The sequence below is a fragment of the Labeo rohita genome, chromosome 4, assembly GCF_022985175.1.
Source record: "Labeo rohita strain BAU-BD-2019 chromosome 4, IGBB_LRoh.1.0, whole genome shotgun sequence".
NCBI classification, from domain to species: domain Eukaryota; kingdom Metazoa; phylum Chordata; class Actinopteri; order Cypriniformes; family Cyprinidae; genus Labeo; species Labeo rohita.
Window position 1 is genome coordinate 40944735 of NC_066872.1, and position 21131 is coordinate 40965865.

At 33.7% G+C, this 21131-nt stretch overlaps 3 protein-coding genes across 5 annotated transcripts; all 3 read right to left on the minus strand.

The window, feature by feature from the left end:
• Positions 1 to 332: 332 nt before the first annotated feature.
• On the minus strand, positions 333 to 4433 carry phyh (phytanoyl-CoA 2-hydroxylase). Its single transcript, XM_051108452.1, is given in 10 exon segments — positions 333 to 1147; positions 1228 to 1359; positions 1517 to 1666; positions 1750 to 1824; positions 1826 to 1932; positions 2684 to 2765; positions 2848 to 3016; positions 3641 to 3751; positions 3840 to 3895; positions 4278 to 4433. Coding segments are annotated over 10 exon segments (1002 nt in total). The 5' UTR covers positions 4344 to 4433; the 3' UTR covers positions 333 to 1093.
• Positions 4434 to 5019: 586 nt separating this feature from the next.
• Positions 5020 to 7917, minus strand: LOC127164347 (uncharacterized). 3 transcript variants are annotated; one of them, XM_051108227.1, is made up of 3 exons: positions 7741 to 7917; positions 7160 to 7487; positions 5020 to 5531 (listed from the first exon to the last, which is right to left on the minus strand). In XM_051108227.1, exons 1-3 carry the CDS (start codon positions 7782 to 7784, stop codon positions 5208 to 5210), a joined length of 696 nt encoding a protein of 231 aa, XP_050964184.1. In that variant the 5' UTR covers positions 7785 to 7917; the 3' UTR covers positions 5020 to 5207. The 3 variants fall into 3 exon arrangements, with proteins under 3 accessions (XP_050964184.1, XP_050964183.1, XP_050964185.1); XM_051108226.1 differs by lacking the exon at positions 5020 to 5531 and adding an exon at positions 6510 to 7079; XM_051108228.1 differs by lacking the exon at positions 5020 to 5531 and adding an exon at positions 6510 to 7079 and having other exon boundaries at positions 7160 to 7401; positions 7741 to 7867.
• A 7626-nt stretch (positions 7918 to 15543) lies between these two features.
• On the minus strand, positions 15544 to 17114 carry LOC127163733 (uncharacterized). Its single transcript, XM_051107081.1, has 3 exons — positions 16981 to 17114; positions 16556 to 16850; positions 15544 to 16481 (listed from the first exon to the last, which is right to left on the minus strand). Exons 1-3 carry the CDS (start codon positions 17022 to 17024, stop codon positions 16158 to 16160), a joined length of 663 nt encoding a protein of 220 aa, XP_050963038.1. The 5' UTR covers positions 17025 to 17114; the 3' UTR covers positions 15544 to 16157.
• Between the last annotated feature and the right edge of the window lie 4017 nt (positions 17115 to 21131).

Genomic DNA, 21131 nt, shown 5'->3' on the forward strand with positions numbered 1-21131 from the left:
TTGTAATTGTTCGAATGGCCAAGGATCAGCAGTCTCCACATAAAACTGATCGTGCAGACCAAACTGTAAGTCGTAAAGACTTGAAACTTGGAGGGATGGTAGTACTCACACAATCTACAACGTCACCAAAACTCACCCCAAACATTTCTATGGTAAATTAGCTGGATTTGCCAAAAAGCTTTTCAAATCATTGATTCAGGTGGTTACATGGCTTGCTAAATAGCATGTAATGTCTTTTTTCATATGTGCTTAAATGCCTTAAAGTGCTTGAACCCCGGAAATGTAGTTATATTTTGTTTTCCTGTACACAAGTAAAACACTGACATTTCACATATGAAACTTTATCAGCCATAAGTTTATTTAAAATAAATGTTTATTTATGTTAAGCAAAATTACATGGTAGAAACTTTTAATTTTACTAGATTATAACTCCAAAAGCAGTATCATTGTCAAGGCAAAGATAGTACCACTGTAGTGTCATAAAGGTTAATAGGCACGTTAGACCTGATCTAATGTTGTTCAATCCATTTAATATTCCAGAATCAATAGCAAAATACATTTGCCTCTTATTGCTTTGCTTCTAATTCTTTCAAAACCATAATTTCCATCAGCAATCTTAGACATTTCAAATGAAGGCCGTTTGAATGCTCTGCTGTACCCTATTATATCTTTCCAAGTGTCCGCTGTGAACTCAAATTCTGGTCAAAGTATTTCAACATAAGCAATAACCTCACTAATTACTTGCAGGAAACTCTCTCACAAACACCTGAAGTATCAATCCAAGACAATGAATTCCCAATGTTCTTACATTGCTTAAAGAAAATTCCACATCAAGATCCACTGATGGTAATATTACAATGTCTGGCTTTCATTTATATTAGATCGGTATCAGGACTGTCTGTCCCAGGCACAGATGTGCGAACCATGATTTATCCCTATAGTGCCACCTGATGGTCAAAGTTTGTACTTTTAGCCAAAGCATAATTATCAGATTTTAGGGAAATTGTCAAATAATTAACAAACAGCTGTGTGCTGTTAATTATTCCAGTTGTGAAGTCTTTCTCTCTCTAAGTAGACAGATGAGCACTGGCAATCACATTGATGTCCTTTCTCCTTGGACCAGACGTCCCCGCAAAGCCCAGGTGTCCTGCATACAAAAGAAAGTTGACTGAACCACCCAAGTGTGCATGAAAGTAACTTTGCATTTATCTAAAGCTGTAAACACACCTGAAAGGAGACTGAATCAGCTCCATACTTCTTGACTGCAAGTTCTTTCACTTCATTGCTGATGTTCTCCTGAGTAGTTCCATTCACATCAATGTAATAACAGTCAGAGCTGGCATAGTGACAGGAGATGGCCTGAAATAAGTGCACACAAGTTACTCCTGTGCATCTAAATGATAAGTTTTCCATTAGCCATTGGTTTTATTTTACAACTCTTTTAAATTTGAACTTGTCACAAGTGGAAATGTCTTAATTATTAACATAAAAGCTTTACGCAAGCAGATATACCTACCTTTCGAAATCCTTTGGTTTGGTTCATTCCTGAGCCATGGATCAGCAAAGGATGGAAAAACACTGTATCTCCTTTCTCCATCTCTAAATGCACTCTGGGATGGTCTGGGGCGTAGTTACGCACTCCGTGGTACATCTTATTTACTCCACCCTGGAAGGAAACAAAGAAGCAAAGTGAGGTTGGCTGATGTAGACCATCTGCGTAATCATCCTCACATCTTCGGCTTCTCTCACCTCCCATTCTGGGTAGTCGTGTTCCTGCAGGGTACCATGGTGAGAGCCGGGCAGGACGACAAGGCAGCCGTTTCCCCCGGTGCACTTTCTCCATGGCGGTCCATGCACACACAATGCGGTCTGCGGGTCGGAAGGGGAAGTAGTGTAGATCCTGGTGCATAGGATGGCGAGAGGTCTTCTTTCCTGGGAAGTATGAAGGAAGTGTGCATTTAGGTATTTATGTATAAAATATTTTCAAATTTTATACATACACTACCAGTCAAAAGTTTTTGAACAGTAAGATTTTTAATGTTTTTTTTTAAAGAAGTCTCTTCTGCTTACCAAGCCTGCATTTATTAGATCAAAAGAACAGCAACAACAGTAAAATGTTCAAAGAAATTATAGAAACTATTATTTTTATTTAGCAAGGATGCTTTAAATTGATCAAAAGTGATGAAGACATTTATAATATTTTACAAAAGATTTCTATTTTAGATAAATACTGTTTTTCTGATATTTCATTAATTCATCAAAGAAACCTGCAAAAATTCTACTGTTTTTCTGCTGTTTTTAACACAACAATAATAAATGTTTTTGAGCAGCAAATCAAAATATTAGAATTACTTCTGAAGGATTGTGTGATTGGAGTAATGATGCTAAAAATTCAGCTTTGAAATCACAGGAATAAATTACATTTTAATATATGTTCAAATAGAAAACAGTTATTTTAAATGGTAAAAATATTTCTAAATGTTACTATTTTGCTGTACTTTGGATCAAATAAATGCAGGCTTGATCAGCAGAAGAGGCTTCTTTAAAATGCATTAAAAATCGTAGTGTTCAAAAACTTTTGACTGGTCGTGTACGTTAAAAATACACAGCTAATCTAGATATTACTTAATAATTCCTCAAATATTCTGCTTAATCCAATCACCAGGTCCAAACAAATCTACACCTGTGTCAGGTGGTTTGTTGATGAGCATGGTGTGCATGGCCATGATGTTGGGTCCGGTGAAACACTCCACATACTTCAGGATCTGAGAAACGTGATCAAATATAGCTGAAAATTACATTCTTGTTGCCTTGTAGAGTATGCATAGTACTCATGCTTGTGTCTACCTGTGGTAAAGTGCAGTAGCGGAAAAGTTCTGGATCTTCCTGGTAGTCCTGAAGTTTGGTCACAGCCTTCTCACCTTCAACAAACTCGGATTTAGCAATGGATACATCTTTCATTATCAACAAACCAGGCACCTTCACCTCTCTCTTAGAGATGCGCTCAAACTCTTTCCTGTTAAACACACAAACACACACGCACTCAATTACATACAGACTATTTACAAAGAAGAGCACTGAAACAGACATTCAGTTAATGATTTACTCTGAGTTACCTCAACTCTCCCACAGTACCTACATTTACATGCAGCCTAATATCTAATTTCACTAAACTGAATTTCTGATTGATTACCGGTGCATATTTCATTAATTAAACTTCTGACTGTGTTTACAACTGGATACTAAAATACCTTGTGTGGATATATAAAACAGTGCATTGCTTTTACAAAATAAATATCAATATTTGCTCCCCAAATTAAGACTCTATATTATTGTAACATACGAAACATTAACGACAAATTACAAAGCGTGACTTTAGAAAGTCAGTACATTGTTTTATTTTCCCCTCGTATCATTACTTAACCTTATCAGAGGCTGAAAGTCCATAGCAATGTATTTTATAATCAAGTGTGTCAAACTATCTATTGCAGATTTAAGTTCACACAGAAGGCATTCTTGTATTCACTCAATATTTTAATTAAAAGACGTAGTCTTTCAGGCATATTTGTAATTCTTTAGTAGGCAAATACCACAATTACAAACTAAATCAATGAATGTTCAATGTTTTGATCAGTCTTGCCTGAATCTCTCAATATCCTCGTGCGATACCAATTTTTTGATGAGTATGAAACCATTCTCTTCATAGGCAATTCTCTGTTCTGGAGTCAGGAGGCCCGTGTCAAAAGTGTATCTGCAGACAAGCCAGAATATAGTTCTCAAACAGACCAAAAACAAACTATTAAATGAATTTCAGCAATATTTAAAGAAAGCTGACTAACTGTAGGGCTTGAGGATGATGATATGACACATTTTGTGCAGAAGTGAAGGATGCTCGCTGAATGACACAGGTTAAGGTTCATAATGTAAGTTATACAGATACAATCAACACATAATAGATAATCACTGTACATAACAAAGATAACGGTAAAAGCCGTTATTTATTTATTTACTTATCTATCAATCAATCAATCATAGAAAGAGAGTAATTCTAGTTAAAATATGATCCAATGTTGTTACAAATAAACATTTCCATCAAATAAAAGTAGTAAATAATAAACCAGGCCTGTTCGTAAAGCCTCGGTTTGTGCAGCCCACGTCATTCGGGAACAGCTCACTGTCTGCGGCCGGAGCCGCTTAGCTTCCTCGGTGTAGTTCTTCGCGCTGCTCGCCTGCGGTCAAAATGGTGTTACACCAGAAAAGCGCCTCTAAAAGGATACGACAGTACCGTAGGACCGATCCAGGTGATTCAAAACCACTTTTAGTCTGTCTGCTGCTCGGGACATCTTTAATCCAGCACAGAGTCGACGAGATGAACTGAACAGCAGCACGCGTGTACTGTTTATATAACGTTAACTGGGGTAAAGTGCACTGACACTTGTCTTACATATCATAAAAATTCAGATGACGTTTGATTTACATTACTCATTAACTAATCAAACTGTTAAACTAAGTTCTAGATTATATAGGCTACACTGCCGTTCAAAAGTTTGGAATGAGACTTTAGAATGTTAAAAAGAACAGAATTTATTTAAAATAGAAAAGAAAATTCAAATTCATATTATGTGTAAAAAAAGTATGTTATGTGTTAATGTGTAAAATACGGTCAAATATCTTCTCACATAAGTGTGCAATTCATCAGAACATTAATATATGTACAGTTTCTTTTCTGTATTTAGTTGAAGAGGTATGTAAAAACTGATGTTTTTTACATATTCCACATAGCCTTTTAGAGAGATCATATGGAAAAATAAAATAATTGTATCAAAATATAGTTTTTAACTCATTAAAAAATGAAGTAACCATAAAACACCATAAAATGTGGCTAAATGTTTGTTTTGTGTTCAGGATTTAAGATGTGCATATCAGCCATATCAGAGGCATATCAGAGTATTTTTGTTTAATTGTTGCTGGGTAATACAACAGACAGTGAATATTCAGGCATAATAGCAAAGAATTACATTTCGTGTTTAGATTTACTTTGGACATACAGATATCATGATTGAAAGATTACTTGAGACTTGCTTAAAAGATTAAATTATTTTAAAACGATTCAGTAATTTTTATTGCATAATCTTAAAAGATGTATTTCAAATCATGTTTTCATAGAATGTTGCTGAGAATTTGCAACACTTCTGTTTAATAACTATTTAAGACGAGAGGAAGAAATCATGCTCATTCTGCATCTGTGTGCGGAATATGCCATTAGCCTTCGCCACTTTCTCAGGTGTGTCAAGATACTTATTCAGCAGAGCTTTTAAGGATTCCTCAGGATACTTGCCCATGATCTCCACCTTCCAAGTGTAGTAGGCATTGGTTGGAGGAGTGTTGAGAGTATTACCCAGCCAAACCCAGAGTCTGTAGCAGGGCAGAAGACCCACAGCAAAGTATATTGGCTCTTCACTGTCCATCAGGTTTCTGTAGAATGAAAGGTACTTCCTCATAGCTAGAGTTTGCTGAATTGGAGGTGCACCCTGTAGAAATGAGAATATAAAGCATCTTCAATGAATTCAGAACCAAACTGCAAGTTTTTTCTTTGTTTTTCCAGTCTTACCTTGAAACAATATTTTTGGAGCATCAAATCGGCAAAAGATTTGTAATTTGAAATGAAGTAACCATAAAACTCCATAAAATGTGGCTAAATGTTTGTTTTGTGTTCAGGATTTAAGATGTGCATATCAGCCATATCAGAGGCATATCAGAGTATTTTTGTTTAATTGGAAGATTAGGAATAGGAAGAAATCATGCTCATTCTGCATCTGTGTGCGGAATACCGCATTAGCCTTCGCCACTTTCTCAGGTGTGTCAAGATACTTATTCAGCAGAGCTCTGAAGTATTTCTCAGGATGCTCGCCCATGTTCTCCACCTTCCAAGTGTAGTAGGCATTGGTTGGAGGAGTGTTGAATGATCTACAGAAGAATGTTCACAACTGTGCATAAGTTGTCTATTGAGAAGTAATTGATCTGTTTCTGCTGTTAGAAATGTGCTTCCGCACATCTCAATCGTTAAATATTGTTAAGCAGTTTTGCTTGAAAAAGGCATTGACACAAGCATATTTGAGTTTCTTGCATTGGTTAGATTTTTTCACATTGAAAATGACAAATTCCACAAGCCTTTTAGAGAGATCATATGGAAAAAATATAGTTATTAAATGAATTAAAATAAAATAATTTTAAAAAGAGGTAGCCATAAAACACCATTAAATGTGGCTTGTTTTTGTTTTGTTTATTAAGAATTAAGATAGATTTTCAAAACTAATATGCATATCAGATGTATTAGAGTATAATGCAACATACATTGAGTATTCAGGCATGATATTATATTTATATTTTGTATTATTTTAGTGTTGTGTGTTTTTCTTCTAAAAAATTTTATTTGACATGTTTCAAAAAGATTGTTTATAAAATAATGCAAGATATCAGACATAATAAAATATATGTTTATTGTTGATGGGTACAGACACTGAATATTCAAATACAGTAGACTAAAACTTTCTACAATTTCTGTTTATATAGACTGTGGATATACAGTTGATCATGATTATTATACTATGATAAAATGTTAAATTATTTTAAGTGATTAAATATTTTTATTGCATATTAATCTTAAAATATGTAACCAAATATTTTAAAAAATACTTCAAATAATTTAGAATTTTAAGTTGCTCAGACAACAGGCTATTTGCAACACTTCTCTCTCAAGACGAGAGGAAGAAATCATGCTCGTTCTGCATCTGTGCACGGAATATGCCATTAGCCTTCGCCACTTTCTCAGGTGTGTCAAGATACTTATTCAGCAGAGCTCTGAAGTATTTCTCAGGATGCTCGCCCATGTTCTCCACCTTCCAAGTGTAGTAGGCATTGGTTGGAGGAGTGTTGAGATGATCTGCCAGCCAAACCCAGAGTCTGTAGCAGGGCAGAAGACCCACAGCAAAGTATATTGGCTCTTCACTGTCCATCAGGTTTCTGTAGAATGAAAGGTACTTCCTCATAGCTGGAGTTTGCTGAATTGGAGGTGCACCCTGTAGACATGAGAATATAAAGCATCTTCAGTGAATTCAGAACCAAGCTGCAAGTTTTTTCTTTGTTTTTCGGTTCTTACCTTGAAACAATATTGTTGGAGCATCAAATCGGCAAAAAATGTGTAACTTGAGTGTATGCCTTTAAAGAAGATCTTTAGGTCACTGGGCTGATTTACTTTTGCACTCATATTGCTCAGCATATCAGTCACGTTCAGTACATAGTGAATATCTTGTATGGTGAAGTTGACATAACGCTCCGCCTGCAGGCTGCCGCTCTGCATTTGTATCAGGAAGTCCACATGGATCGTCTCATTGGCGATGTCTGTATTGTTGTCCCAGAGAAACTCATAAACATTCATCGGAGATTTCATTTTTGAACTGCTACTAGGACTTTTACAGAGAGCGTACCTGTTTTACACACAAACCATTATTGAACTGAATTCTTAGACAGGAAGATTAGTAATTGTTGCTAGAGTTCATTACAAGCTCTCCTGCATTTCTGATTAGTAAAAGGCCAATGAAAATCATCTATTTAATTGATCCCCAGTTCAATTAAAGAAACGAAAAGTGTTTTTAGAACGGTTTGTTCTTGTTTGCAAGTGTAAACATTCAGTAATCATGCCATGGATGTGTCAAGATAATAAATGTTTTTTGACCTTACCTAACATATAAGAGCCAAAAACAGAGAAAGACCACAGTCTTCATGTTTCTTGTGTCTTGATTTGTTGTCTTCACCTTCCTTAATCTCCAATCCAAGCTGTCTGATCCAGTTTACATGAAGAGACAGTTTTACACTGTATGTGCTCGCTGATTAGTTAATCGTATGCTGCTTTGTCCAAAAAAGGTCCAAACCTTGATACAGTTGAACATTTTGCTGACATAAAGTGATTGTGTTATTGATTTACATTACTCATTAACTAATCAAACTGTTAAACTAAGTTCTAGTTTATATAGGCTACACTGCCGTTCAAAAGTTTGGAATTAGATTTTTTAACATGTTTTTAAAGAAGTTTCTCATGCTCATCAAAGCTGCATTTATTGGAGGAAAAATATTTGAGGAAAAATATGCAATTTAAAATAGTGATTTTCCATTTTAATATACTTTAAAATATAATTTATTCCTATGAGCAAAGCTGAATTTTTAGCATCATTACTCCAGTCTTTAGTGTCACATGATCCTTCAGAAATCATTCTGATATGTGGATTTATTATCAATGTTGAAAACGGTTCAACATGCTGCTTAATTTTTCGATCTTGTGAAACCTTTTTTTAGGAATAATAATCATGAATAAAACGTTAAAAAGAACTTCTTTTTTTTTTTTTTTTTGCAATATACACTCCTCTTCAAAAGTTTGGGGTCAGTACATTTTTTTTCTTTCTTTTTTTGGACATAAATTAATACTTTTATTTAGCAAGGATGTGTTAAACTGATAAAAAATTATAGTAAAGACTTTATTATTTAAAATAAACGCTGTACTTTTAAAGAATCCTGGAAACAGTATCACGGGTTCCAACAAAATATTAAGCAACACAACTGTTTTCAAAATTGATAATAAATCAGCATATTAAAGTGATTTCTGAAAGATCATGTGATGCTGAATGATGGAAATGATGATGTTAAAAATTCAGGTTGCATCACAGAAATAAATTATATTTTAAAGTATATTAAAATACAAAAAAAACATATTTATCTTTAGTTCATTGCCGTTAGTTCATTGTGAATCTAAATATATAAATTTTTAAGTATATCTAAAGAAAAACTTGAATCTGAAATGTAACCATATGCAAGGCACGTTTATTTCTATTGCACATTTCATAAACAAAGGTAATTCAAAATGCTTTACATAAAAAGGAATTAAAATGATCATAAAATCACAATAAAAATACAGAACAAAAATGTTAAAAATTTTTTTTCAGATTTTAGATTTAACAAAAGTAATGTGAGCTATTTGACTTTTATAATCTTAAAAAGCTTTTGAACAATCTTCTAGAAGATTGTTCAAAAGCTTTTTTTGATTATGAAAGTTAAATGAACTGCTGAACACACTAAATATTCAGACAAAATGTGAAAAGAATTGTATTCTTGTTTATTATTGTTTGCAAATTCCAAAAGAAATGATAGAAAATTAATACTTTTGTTCAGCAAGGATGTGTTAAATTGATAAAAAGTGATAGTAAAGACTTATATTGTTTAAAAAGATAAATATTTAAAATAAATGCTGTACTTTTAAACTTTTTATTCATCAAAGAATCCTGAAATGCTATCAGACGTAGAAGATTGTTCAAAAGCTGTTTATGATTATAAAAGTTAAATGAACTGCTGAACACACTAAATATTCAGACAAAATGTAAAATAATTGTAATATTGTTTATTATTGTTTGCAAATTCCCAAAAAAATGTGGTTGCAAACATAGTTTTTGATGATTAAAAGCTTCAATTTGACTTGGTAGATTATAAAGTGTTTTTTTTTTTTAATTACTGAACTTGTGCAGACCTGGAGTAACCCAAGCCTGCTGCTTCCGGTGAAACCAGAAGAAAAAAAAAACACGCACACATTTTAGATGCTAGAACTAAATATTTCCTTGGTACAGATTTTGTCCATGTCATAAAGTGATTGTGTTATTGCAGAGGATTGTGCAGAATTGTAAGTTATCTACTGAGAAGTAATTGATCTGTTTATGCTGTTAGAAATGTGCAAGAAACGTCCACGTATCCCAATCGTTAAATAATATAAAGAAGAGGCACTGTATGTAAAAACAGATGTTCCTTGCATTGATTTTTCATGTACAAAATGACAAATTCCACATAGCCTTTTAGAGAGGTCATATGATCTTATGAAAAAAAAAAAAGGAGTAACCTTAAAACACCATAAAATGTGATTTAATGTGCATATCAGACATTTTGTTTATTTTTGCTAGGTAATATAACAGACAGTGAATATTCAGGCGTAAAAGCAAAGAATTACACTTTTATTTAAATTGGATGTGGACATACACTTTTTCATGATTAAAAGTTTACATGAGACTTTCTTAAAAGATTAAATTATTTTAAAATGATTCAGTGATTTGTATTGCATAATCTTAAAAGACGTAATGAAATTATTCAAAATTTTCTAAGTATTTCAAATCATGTTTTCATAGAATGTTGAGTTGCTCAGAAAGAAACCTATCTGCAACACTTCTGTGTAATAACTACTTAAGACGAAAAGAAGAAATCATGCTCATTCTGCATCTGTGCACGGAATACAGCATTAGCCTTTGCCACTTTCTTAGTTGTGTTGAGATACTTATTCAGCAGAGCTTTGTAGTGTTTCTCAGGATGGCCGCTCATATTCTCTACCTTCCAAGTGTAGTAGGCATTGGTTGGAGGAATGTTGAGACTTTTAGCCAGCCAAATCCAGAGTCTGGTGCAGGGCAGAAGACCCACAGCAAAGTACAGCGGATCTTCATTGTCCATCAGGTTTCTGTAGAATGAAAGATACTTCTTCATAGCTGGAGTTTGCTGAATGGAAGGCTCACCTTGTGGAGTATAAAGCATCTTCAGTCAATTCAGAAGCAACTTGAAATGTTTGAAGTCTTTGTTTTTTCTGGTTTTACCTTAAAAAAGTATTGCTGGAGCATCAAATCGCCAAAACTTTTGTAGCTTGAGTATCTGCCTTTAAAGAAGTTATTGAGGTCATAGGGCTGATTTACTTTTGAACTCATTGTCTTCAACATCTCAGTCACTTTCAGTACGTAGTTAATGTCCTGGATGGTGAAGTTGACATATCGTCCCGCCTGCAGGCTGCCGTTCTGCATTCGAGTCAGGAAGTCCACCTGGATCGTCTTATTGGCGATGTCTATATTGGTCTCCCAGAGAAATTCATAAACATCCGTTGCAGGTTTTGTTTTCAAACTGTTACTAGGACTGTTACAGAGAGTGTACCTGTTATACACACAAACCGTTTTTAAACTGAATTCTTAGACAAGAAGGTTAGTAATTGTCACTAGATGAGACTCTTCATTACAAGCTTTCCTGCATTTTTGATCAGTGAAAGGCCAAGGAAAATCAATGAAGAGCCTCATAAGATCCCCATTTATTAAAGAGATGAAAATGTTTTTTAGATCAGTTTGTTCAGTTTACGAGTGTAAATACAATATTCAGCAATCATGCCAAAGTTAAGACAATAAACATTAAGACCTTACCTAAAATATAAGAACCAGAAACAGAGAAAGGCCACAGTCTTCATGTTTCTTGTGTCTTGATTTGCAGTTGTCTTTACCTTCCTTTGGATCTCCAATCCAAACGGTCTCATCCTGTTCTCATGAAGAGAGTTTTATATACTGTATGCGCTCACTGATTGTGTAATGAAAAAAATAATGCATAATTAATTCTCCTTTGTCAGTGTAATTGTTTGGTGATGTTATAAGGAAATTGTACAGATGTGGTGAAACTGGTGAAACTAGAGGAACAGAATGAAAAAAACAGATACTTCCTTATAGCTGGAGTTTGCTGAATGGAGGGTTCTCCCTGTGGAATTGAGAATATAATGCATCTTCAGTGAATTTAGAAGCATCTTGAAAGTGTTTTTTTTTTTCTTTGATTACCTGTTCTTACTTAAAAAAAAATAAAAAAAGTGTATGAGCATGAAATCGGGCAAAACTTGAGTATCTGCCTTTAAAAAGTTCTTGAGGTCGTTGGGCAGAGTTACATTTGCGCTCATTTTCCTCAACATATTAGTCTTGTTCAGTACACAGTTAATGTCTTGTATGGTGAAGTTGACATATCGTTCTGCCTGAAGGCTGCCGTTCTGCATTTGTATCAGTAAGTCCACCCGGATCGTCTTATTGGCGATATCTGTATTGTTCTCCCAGAGAAACTCGTAAACATTCATTGCAAAATTAATTTTCAAACTGTTTGGACTGTTAACGTATCGAGGAGTGTGATAACAGGGTTGAGGCGTAATTACAATCCAATTCATACAGGCAGGGTCAATCATCAGCAAACACAACAATAGCGGCCAGGCAAGGTGTAATTCATAAACAGGCATAAGATCAGGGCAGGCTGCAAATTATCATCAATCAGTCCACAACAGAAAAAGTCCAGAAATCAAAACTAGGCTAGGCAAGGCAAGAAACAAGACAGGAAACACAAGGAACACGGAATGGCTGGGAATCAAAGCAACAGACAAACAAACAAACAATACTCAACAAAGTGTGTGAGTGCAACCTTTTATGGTTCTCTGGAAACAGGTGTTGTCTAATAATTATTTTCTAGGCAGAGGGTATCTGGGAAATGGAGTCCAGGATGAGGAGGCACAGGTATTTCTATAGTGATGTTACATATGACACTGAGGATCCGTTGCGCGTATCAAGGATGCAGCGCAATTTCAATTGAAACTCCGTTTTGAGGCGTGTATTGTTGTTACAGAATCACATGGTCGATGACAAACGAAGCCTCACTTTCTGTTTAATCACGTGCGTGCTTCGGTTTGCAGGTTGAATCCTTACCTTTAATGGTCGTATCTGGCACAGTCTGGTTGGTTGGTTGTACTATGAGAAGTACAGTGTAGTTTGAAAGCTTTCTAAGACATAGATAATATTAAACAAATCAGTTTTTTTTTATGTTCTTGTTTTGGTTTTAATTGTTAGCTAGTTAGTTTAATACTTAGTTACTTTGGTGTCATTGCTTTCTCTTTTTCTTGTTTTCGTTTCTCTCTTTCTCCCTCTCCTCTTTTTTACCTGGAAGAAATTTACCTGTTTGGGGACATTTTGAATTGATATCTTCCAATAGGGTATGTTTTAGTGTATAATGCATATCACTAATTCACTAAAATTTCCCAAGTCATCTAAATCTTTATTTAATTTGTGTAAAAGGTTAGATGCTTGGTGTGTGTGATAAGGAGCTTATATATTCAAATATACTTCCTCCATGCGTAGACACAATAGAGCTCTTCACGAGACTGCACAACTTGAGACCAATCCTGTACATACACAAAGTACACAGGGTGTATTATCATAATTTCATGATGACGTTTACCTATGACTTGTATTTGTCATTAAAACATGCTCTTCCCTTCAGGTTCTCGAAAAGCAGATGGTTGATGAGGTGAATATGGTCATCAAAGACTCTCATACGTTTTCAGTGATTGAGGTTGAAGGCTTCAGGGGTCCCATTCATGCTCTGGATCCTACTTATGTACTACCAAGCAGGCAGGTGTGTGTCCAATTTAAAAATTTACACTGGATAATATATAAACAATCTTTATTTTACATTTATTTTACTGTTACACATTTAGGCCTTGAAGAAAATGGTGGACTCAAAATATGAGGAAGCCAAGGTCAAGGCAAAGGCTGAATTGCAAAATGTCAAGACTGTCTCTTTAACTTCAAATATGTGGACATCACTTAACATGGACTCTTACTTGGCCATAACCTACCACTACATTGATGGTGTAATAATACACTCACCACTGTCTTGCTGGGGGTAGAGAAGTTTCCAGATAACCACACAGCTGAAAATATAGCCCTTTAAAAAAAGTTTATGAAGTGGGAAATCAAGGCAAAGGTAAAATGACTTTTTCACAAATGCTGAAGCAAATATGATTGCTTGTGCAAAGATTCTACAAGTGAGGTACACAATCTGCATTGCACATGCACTTAATTTAATAGTTAAATTGTTCAACCAGGTTTCTTCCCTCTATGACATCCGCACCAAGGCAAAGAAAATTTCAATTTCAGATCCAGCACCATTGCCAAAGAAAAGCTGACCCAGATGCAGCAAGATATTACCATGGCAAACTTTCTGGACCCACCCTTTGGGTTCCTTAATCAAAATAAAATGACTGAAGCTGTTAGAAAGCTAAAAGGGGAATGTTCCAACTTTTCTGAAGTTACATTTATATCGTCTCTGTTGTGTTTCCAGTGAATATTCTACCCCGGTACTAACTACCTCAACAATGTTCTCACCCTTATAGTAAGCCAGCTCCACTTCTATTGAAACAGCTCTCACCTTATGGGTTGTGTGCGTAGTCTACCGTTCAATATTCTCTGAAGTTGTCCTGACTGGATCAGCCTGGTCTGGTCACTTGGGGCTTGGAAGGAATTCTTTCAGGTTCAGATAATAGGTTATAATAAATAAATCACTCTGAGTCATGTTTTAAGAGAGGTTAAAGTGAATCACCATTTGAAATGGTTTCGGTTTAATATAACAATAACTCATAAGCAATAAATTCAAAATAACAGCGAGAAAGTCTTCACCCGAGGTGTGGCAAGGAAGAAGATCAAGCACTGGCATTTTGTAGTCTGCCACAAGCATCACAAAGTCTCCTCCTTGCATGTCCATATAAGTCACACATTTTGGTACATACACATACACATCATATCACTCTTTTTCATGTGTGGGGGCCTATTGCCATGACAAATCCTAAATAGATTATAAGTGTGGTTTTACACTCACTCAGATGTTGCAAGAGTCAAAAGTTCAACCTGAGTATCACAAGTTCAAACTGTACATATGCATTATCTTCAAGTGCAGTCAGACAGAGCCATTTTCATTTTAGACACCTTTCATAACGCCTTTAGTATCTTAAGCAAAACATCTTTTTCCTGTGCTGCAACAGCATACTTCTGGAAATTAAATGTAATACACCTTGCATAGCCAAGAAAAGTAAAATACAAGCAATCATCTTTTTAGCAGGTCCATCTGCAACCATGTTGCAGATGCATCTTCTTTACAACATTTTGTTTGAGCTGTTCTCACCTCTCGCACACACACATTTCACATTTTAATAACCCTTAGAGGTGAGAGCAGTAGTTTGAAGTCTCAATGTTTCTAAATCCTCCATAACAGAATTCAATTCAGAATAAAAATCATTCAGAGCAATCATTTCCCTCACCAACTTTATTATTCTCTTGTTTATGTCTCTTTGTTTTCTGATCAATCAAATCAATTCCCTTAGTTTAACAATCATCCTCTGATGCTCCTCTGGGTCTCTCTCGTCCCTTCCTCTGACGTTTTCTCCTTTCCTCTTTCTTATCCCGCTTGATTTGTCGTTTTTGAAGCATTTCTACAAACAAATCGTCAAGGTAAATTTCAAGTTTTTCTGGTTCATTATTCCTCCTATAAGATTGTTCGGGAAATGGCACATTGCCAGCTGATACAACATCTCCAATACCAGATGATATATAATACAGACAATGTTACTATAAAGATAATTGTATGTCATATACAGGTCTTTTAGTTATGATAATTCAACAATTGCTCACTTACTGTGGGCCCCTACAACATGCCTAAACAGTATTGATTTGTATTACCATGAATTACCATATATACAGTAGTCAGCATTTGAAGTGGATCAAAACCTTTCATCAAAGTTGTCTTAGAACAACTTTGATTAACTTTTTTGATCCACTTCGAATGTTGAATACTGTATATATATATATATATATATATATATACACACACACACACACACACAGAAAATGTAAATGCAGAAAATATATATATATATATATATTTGTATTTGTATTCTGAGAAATGTTTCAAATTTTACATATCTGATGAACGTCTTCCGTCTGCAACGGTCTTCACAACATATCGCAATAAGTGATGTTGTCATTGAATCGATTCAACACATTTTTTTTTGAGTTGAGAGGACAAATACTCTAGTTCAGTCAACTTACAAACTAGTGAAGACAGTGAAAAAGTTGAATGAACAAATTCAGCAACTAACAAGTTGTGCCAACATAAAAAAAAATAATTGAAACAACTAAACTGCGAAATAATTTTTTATAGAGCAGAAAGATTTAAAAAAAAAATAATAATAATGCAAGATATCAGACATAATAGAAGATATTTTTATTGTAGACACTGAATATTCAGATGCAATAGACCAAAATTACTTTTCTGTTTAAATTGACTGTGGATATGCAATTGTTCATGATTAAAAGCTTACATTATACTTGGATACAATATTAAATTATTTTTAAATGATTAATTATCATTAAATTATTTTTAAATTATTAACCTTAAAATATGCAACCAAATATTCAAACTTTAAGTTGCTCAGACAACAGGCTATTTGCAACACTTCTCTCTCAAGACGAGAGGAAGAAATCATGCTCATTCTGCATCTGTGCACGGAATATGCCATTAGCCTTTGCCACTTTCTCAGTTGTGTCGAGATACTTATTCAGCAGAGCTTTGTAGTGTTTCTCAGGATGGCCGCCCATATTCCCCACCTTCCAGGTATAGTAGGCATTGGTTGGAGGGATGTTGAGAGTATTACCCAGCCAAACCCAGAGTCTGGAGCAGGGCAGAAGACCCACGGTGAAGTACAGCGACTCTTCATTGTCCATCAAGTTTCTGTAGTACGCCAGATACTTCCTCATAGCTGGGGTTTGCTGAATGTTAGGCTCACCCTGTGCAGTGTAAAGCATCTTTAGTCAATTCAGAAGTAACTTGGAATATTTAAAGTCTTTTTTTCAATTCTTACCTTGAAAAAGTATTGTTTGAGCATGAAGTCTGCAAAGCTTTTGTAGCTCGAGTATCTGCTTTTCATGAAGTCCTTGATGTCGTTGGGAAGAGCAACTTTGGCACTCATTCTCTTTAACATCTTGGTGACTTTCAGTAGATAGCCGATGTCCTGGATGGTGAAGTTGACGTATCGCTCTGCCTGCAGGCTGCCGTTCTCCATTTGTCTCAGGAAGTCCGACTCGATTGTCTTAACGGCGATGTCTTTATTCTTCTCCCACAGATATTCATACACGTCGTCCACTGCCAGACAGTAACTACAACAGAAACCATGTGAATTATAAAACCACCATCACTTAAGAGAAGTAGAACAACTATGCACACAATTATACCTCATAAAAAGTTGAAAAACTTCTGGTATAATGACAATGGTTCATTAGGTCTCACCTAAAGCCTAATAAACAGACACACAGGAGGGTCGAGGTCTTCATGTTTCTTGGATCTTGTAGTGAACTCGTCTTCAGCTCTTATCTGTAACCTTGACTGTTATTTCTACAATGAACAGGTCCTTTTATAGTGGCGGTTTATTAGCTAATGCAGAATTGCGGCAATGGATGCTGACAGTAACATCACTATTTTTATTCCCCGTTTGTGAAACACTTTTGTTTATATATACATAGATTTAAATTACACATTTCGAATCTTGCAAACTTCCTTAGCATCCTTGTTGACTTCCTGTCTTTGTATCTATCTGTCTACTCAGTCTGTTCATACTTGTTCATTTATCTCATTATTTAAAAAGCTTTATTTTATTTATTTATTTTATTTAAAATAAAATAACAGGGAAAACGTAGTTTGTTATTTACAGTTAATATATATTATACACTACCAGTCAAAAGTTTTTGAACAGTAAGATATGTAATTCTTTTTTTTTAAATAAGTCTCTTTCGCTCACCAATCCTGCATTTATTTGATCCAAAGTACAGTAAAATTTTGAAATATTTTTACTATTTAATATAGCTGTTTTCTATTTGAATATATTTTAAAATGTAATTTATTCCTGTGATCAAAGCTAAATTTTCAACATCATTACTCCAGTCTTCAGTGCCTTCAGCTGATCCTTCACTGATCAAAAGTGATGATGAAGACATTTTTGATGTTACAACAGGTTTCTATTTGAGATAAATGCTGTTCTTCTGAACTTTCTGTTCATCGAAGAAACTTGGAAAAAATCTACTCAGCTATAATACTAATAATGTTTTTTGAGCAGCAAATCTGAATATTAGAACAAGCTTAATTCTGAAATTATTCAAATTTAATATAGCGTTTTGTTTTTACAAATTTTCAGTGTTTTTAATGAAGATTGGTAAACATTTTAGCATTTTAAAACGATACAAAATTTAAACACTAAATGTATTTAATATCTTGTTTAATGCTGTTTTTTTTTTTTTGTTTATCTTGTTTTTATTGTCTGTGATGATTGTAATTTATGTTTTCCCTCACATAAAACTTACATGTGTTATAATGTCTTTATAGTTACTGATTTGTGGGCTTCTGATATAACCTGAAAGCATGAATGGCCTCACGATCACCAGTTCCTTTGTTACTGTCATGTATCTGTTGTAATCTGTTATAAGAAATGACAGAATGAGTTCTTCTTTCCTTGTCTTTCTTCTTCTTTTTAATGTATGAATTCCTGTAATAAGTACATAAAAATCTCATCATTAAAATTGCATGCAAATGGCACACAGAAACGCTGAGCACATGATAAAATAGGTCTTTCTGAATTAGTGTGTAATTGTAAATGTGTTTTGCTGTACAATGTAAAAAATAAAATTACAGCTGCATTTATTTGATTAAAACTACAATAAAAACAGTAATATTGTGAAATATTATTACAATTTTAAATAATGGGTTTTCTATTTTAATATACTTTAAAATATAATTTATTCCTATGATGCAAAGCTGAATTTTTGAGTCATTACTCAAGAAATCTTTTGTAACAATGTAAGTCTTTACCATCACATTTTATCCATGTAACATCCTTGCTAAATAAAAGTATTAATTACTTTTAAAAAAAAGTAAAAAAAAAAAGTGTTTTATTACAAAATACAGTTGAAAAGACTTTTATTTTGAATGTGTGTTGCACTGAAGAAGGCCTTGAGTCAAAACGTTTCTGTTTTGTTCTGCTTTTGATTAATGCAAACTAAAATGTTAAAAGAAGACTATTTTTATGAATCAGGATCATGATTTCTTATACTAAGTAATTTAATAGACTGACGCACAGAGTGTGGTGCAAAAGGCTTTGTGGAACTGCATTTTGAAAATGGTGAAATATTTCATTTTGTTTCATATATACTGCATGTGAATCATAGTTTCATTTAAGTAATTATGAAATGACCTGTTGAGCATTTTAGGAGAGACCAGGACTAGTTTTCACAAAAGGAAATTTCCACAAGACCTATATCTTAGCAACTATATGGTATGAGTCAATTAAAGTTCAGTTACACAATTGAATGCAATCCTCAAGAAGCATTTTCCCAACTTTCTCCATATGCATATCATGTGATATCATGCTACATTTTTAAATATATATATATATATATATATATATATATATATATATATATTTTTTTATTTTTTAAATTCATTAATTCATTAATTAATACCAGTCAAAAACAGTAACATTTTAAAATATTTTTACTATTTAAAATAACTGCTTTCTGTTTGAATATATTTTAAAATGTAATTTATTTTCCAGTCACATGATCCTTCAGAAATCATTCTAATATGCTGATTTTCTGTTCAAGAAACATTTATTATTATTATTATTATTATTATTATTATTATTATTATTGTTATCAATATTTAAAACAGTTGAGCGCATTTTTTCAGGATTCTTTGATGAATAGAAAGATCCAAAGATCAGCAGTTATCTTAAATAAAAAGCTCTTGTAACAACCATGAAAAAGCTTGGAGTCAGTATTTATTTTTCTTTTTGGGAAATAAATTATAGAAATTAATACTTTTATTTAGCAAGGATGCTTTAAACTGATCAAAAGTGATGATAAAGACATTTTACAATGTTACAAAAGATTTATATTTAAGATAAATGCTGTTCTTTTGAACTTCGTATTCATCAAAGAAACTCGACTACTCAGCTGTTTTCAACATAATAATAATAAATGTTTTTGAACAGCAAATCAGAATGTTAGAATGATTTCTAAAGGATCATGTGACACTGAAGACTGCACTGTAAAAAATAAAAAACAATTTGTTGAGTCAACTTAAAATAATTTGTTACCCCGCTGCCTTAAAATTTTAAGTTCAGTCAACTAAAATAACTTTATTCAACTTGAAATGTTAAGTTGTACTAAGTAACAACTTAGATATTTGTGTTGCTAAACTTAACAGATGGGTAACCCAGCTGCTTTAAAATTGTAAGTTGATTCAACTCAAATATCTAAGTTGTCACTTAGTGTAATTTAACATTTCAAGTTGAATAAACTTTTTTTGAGTTGACTGAACTTAACATTTTAAGGCAGCCAGGTTACAAATTATTTTAAGTTGACTCAACAAATTGTTTTTTACAGTGTGGGGTAATGATGCTAAAAATTCAGCTTTGAAATCACAGGAATAAATTACATTTTAAAATATATTCAAATAGAAACAGTTATTTTAAATAGTAAAAATATTTCAAAATTGTTATGTTTGTGCCGTACATTAGATCAAATAAATGCAGGCTTAGTACAATTTTGACAAAATGACCCTTATGGCTGGTTTTGTGATCCAGGGTCACATATATTCTGGTGTTAAATTCCATTTTCTTTTAAAGAAAGACTTGTATTTTTGCAGACTTCAGTTCATTAGCCACAGCACAGCAATTCACGTCTGATGTGTGACACACATAAAGTGCAATAAACTGTAAAACAATTGCGCTACAAATTACTGTTTATTAGTACATTAATAAATGTAATTTTATTTGAATACAAATGTTAGTTTATAACATTCAGCAGAACAATGATCTGTTTCGCACAGCTAAATAGGCTAAATGGAGATCACAAGTTCGCCTCGAACACAAGTTCACACCAGCTCTTTCATTAAAAATAAGATGGAAAGATTTAAAATGAATAGTTTTTGTCTAGATGGCGCTGTCACAAAAAATAGGGTCCTAGAAATGCGGTCCTGCAACTGCGGTTCTGAAGGAGAGAAGGGTGTTGCTGCACAACCGGAGGCTGCAGTTTCAGGACCGCATTTCTAGGGCCGCATTTCTAGGACCCTATAGTTTTTTTGTTTTGTTTTGTTTGTTTTTTTGTATTATTTTATTTATTTATTGTATTTATGTATGTATTTAGCTGCTTATACTATTTAATAGTGCTTGCTATTCAGCTCTGTATGTTGTTATATTTTAAAGAAATATGTAGTTGTTTACACTTGTGTATACACTGTGTTGTATACACTTAATTATTGTCCTAACCAACTCCTTAACATACCCTTAACATTGGAAATCCTATTGAAATATTTAACCTAATTTATTTCAATATATTCCATATATATTCTGGTTTTCAATTCAGTTTTTTTGTAAGGAAAGACTTGTA

Coding starts and splice junctions, on each gene's coding strand:
- LOC127164347 (XM_051108227.1), bottom strand. CDS start 7,784: ATGAAGACTGTGGTCTTTCTCTGTTTTTGGCTCTTATATGTTAG. Junction 7,488..7,740: donor TTTTGGCTCTTATATGTTAG/GTAAGGTCAAAA, acceptor TGTGTAAAACAG/GTACGCTCTCTGTAAAAGTC. Junction 5,532..7,159: donor TCCAACAATATTGTTTCAAG/GTAAGAACCGAA, acceptor TCATTTCTACAG/GGTGCACCTCCAATTCAGCA.
- LOC127163733 (XM_051107081.1), bottom strand. CDS start 17,024: ATGAAGACCTCGACCCTCCTGTGTGTCTGTTTATTAGGCTTTAG. Junction 16,851..16,980: donor GTCTGTTTATTAGGCTTTAG/GTGAGACCTAAT, acceptor TTTCTGTTGTAG/TTACTGTCTGGCAGTGGACG. Junction 16,482..16,555: donor TCAAACAATACTTTTTCAAG/GTAAGAATTGAA, acceptor TACACTGCACAG/GGTGAGCCTAACATTCAGCA.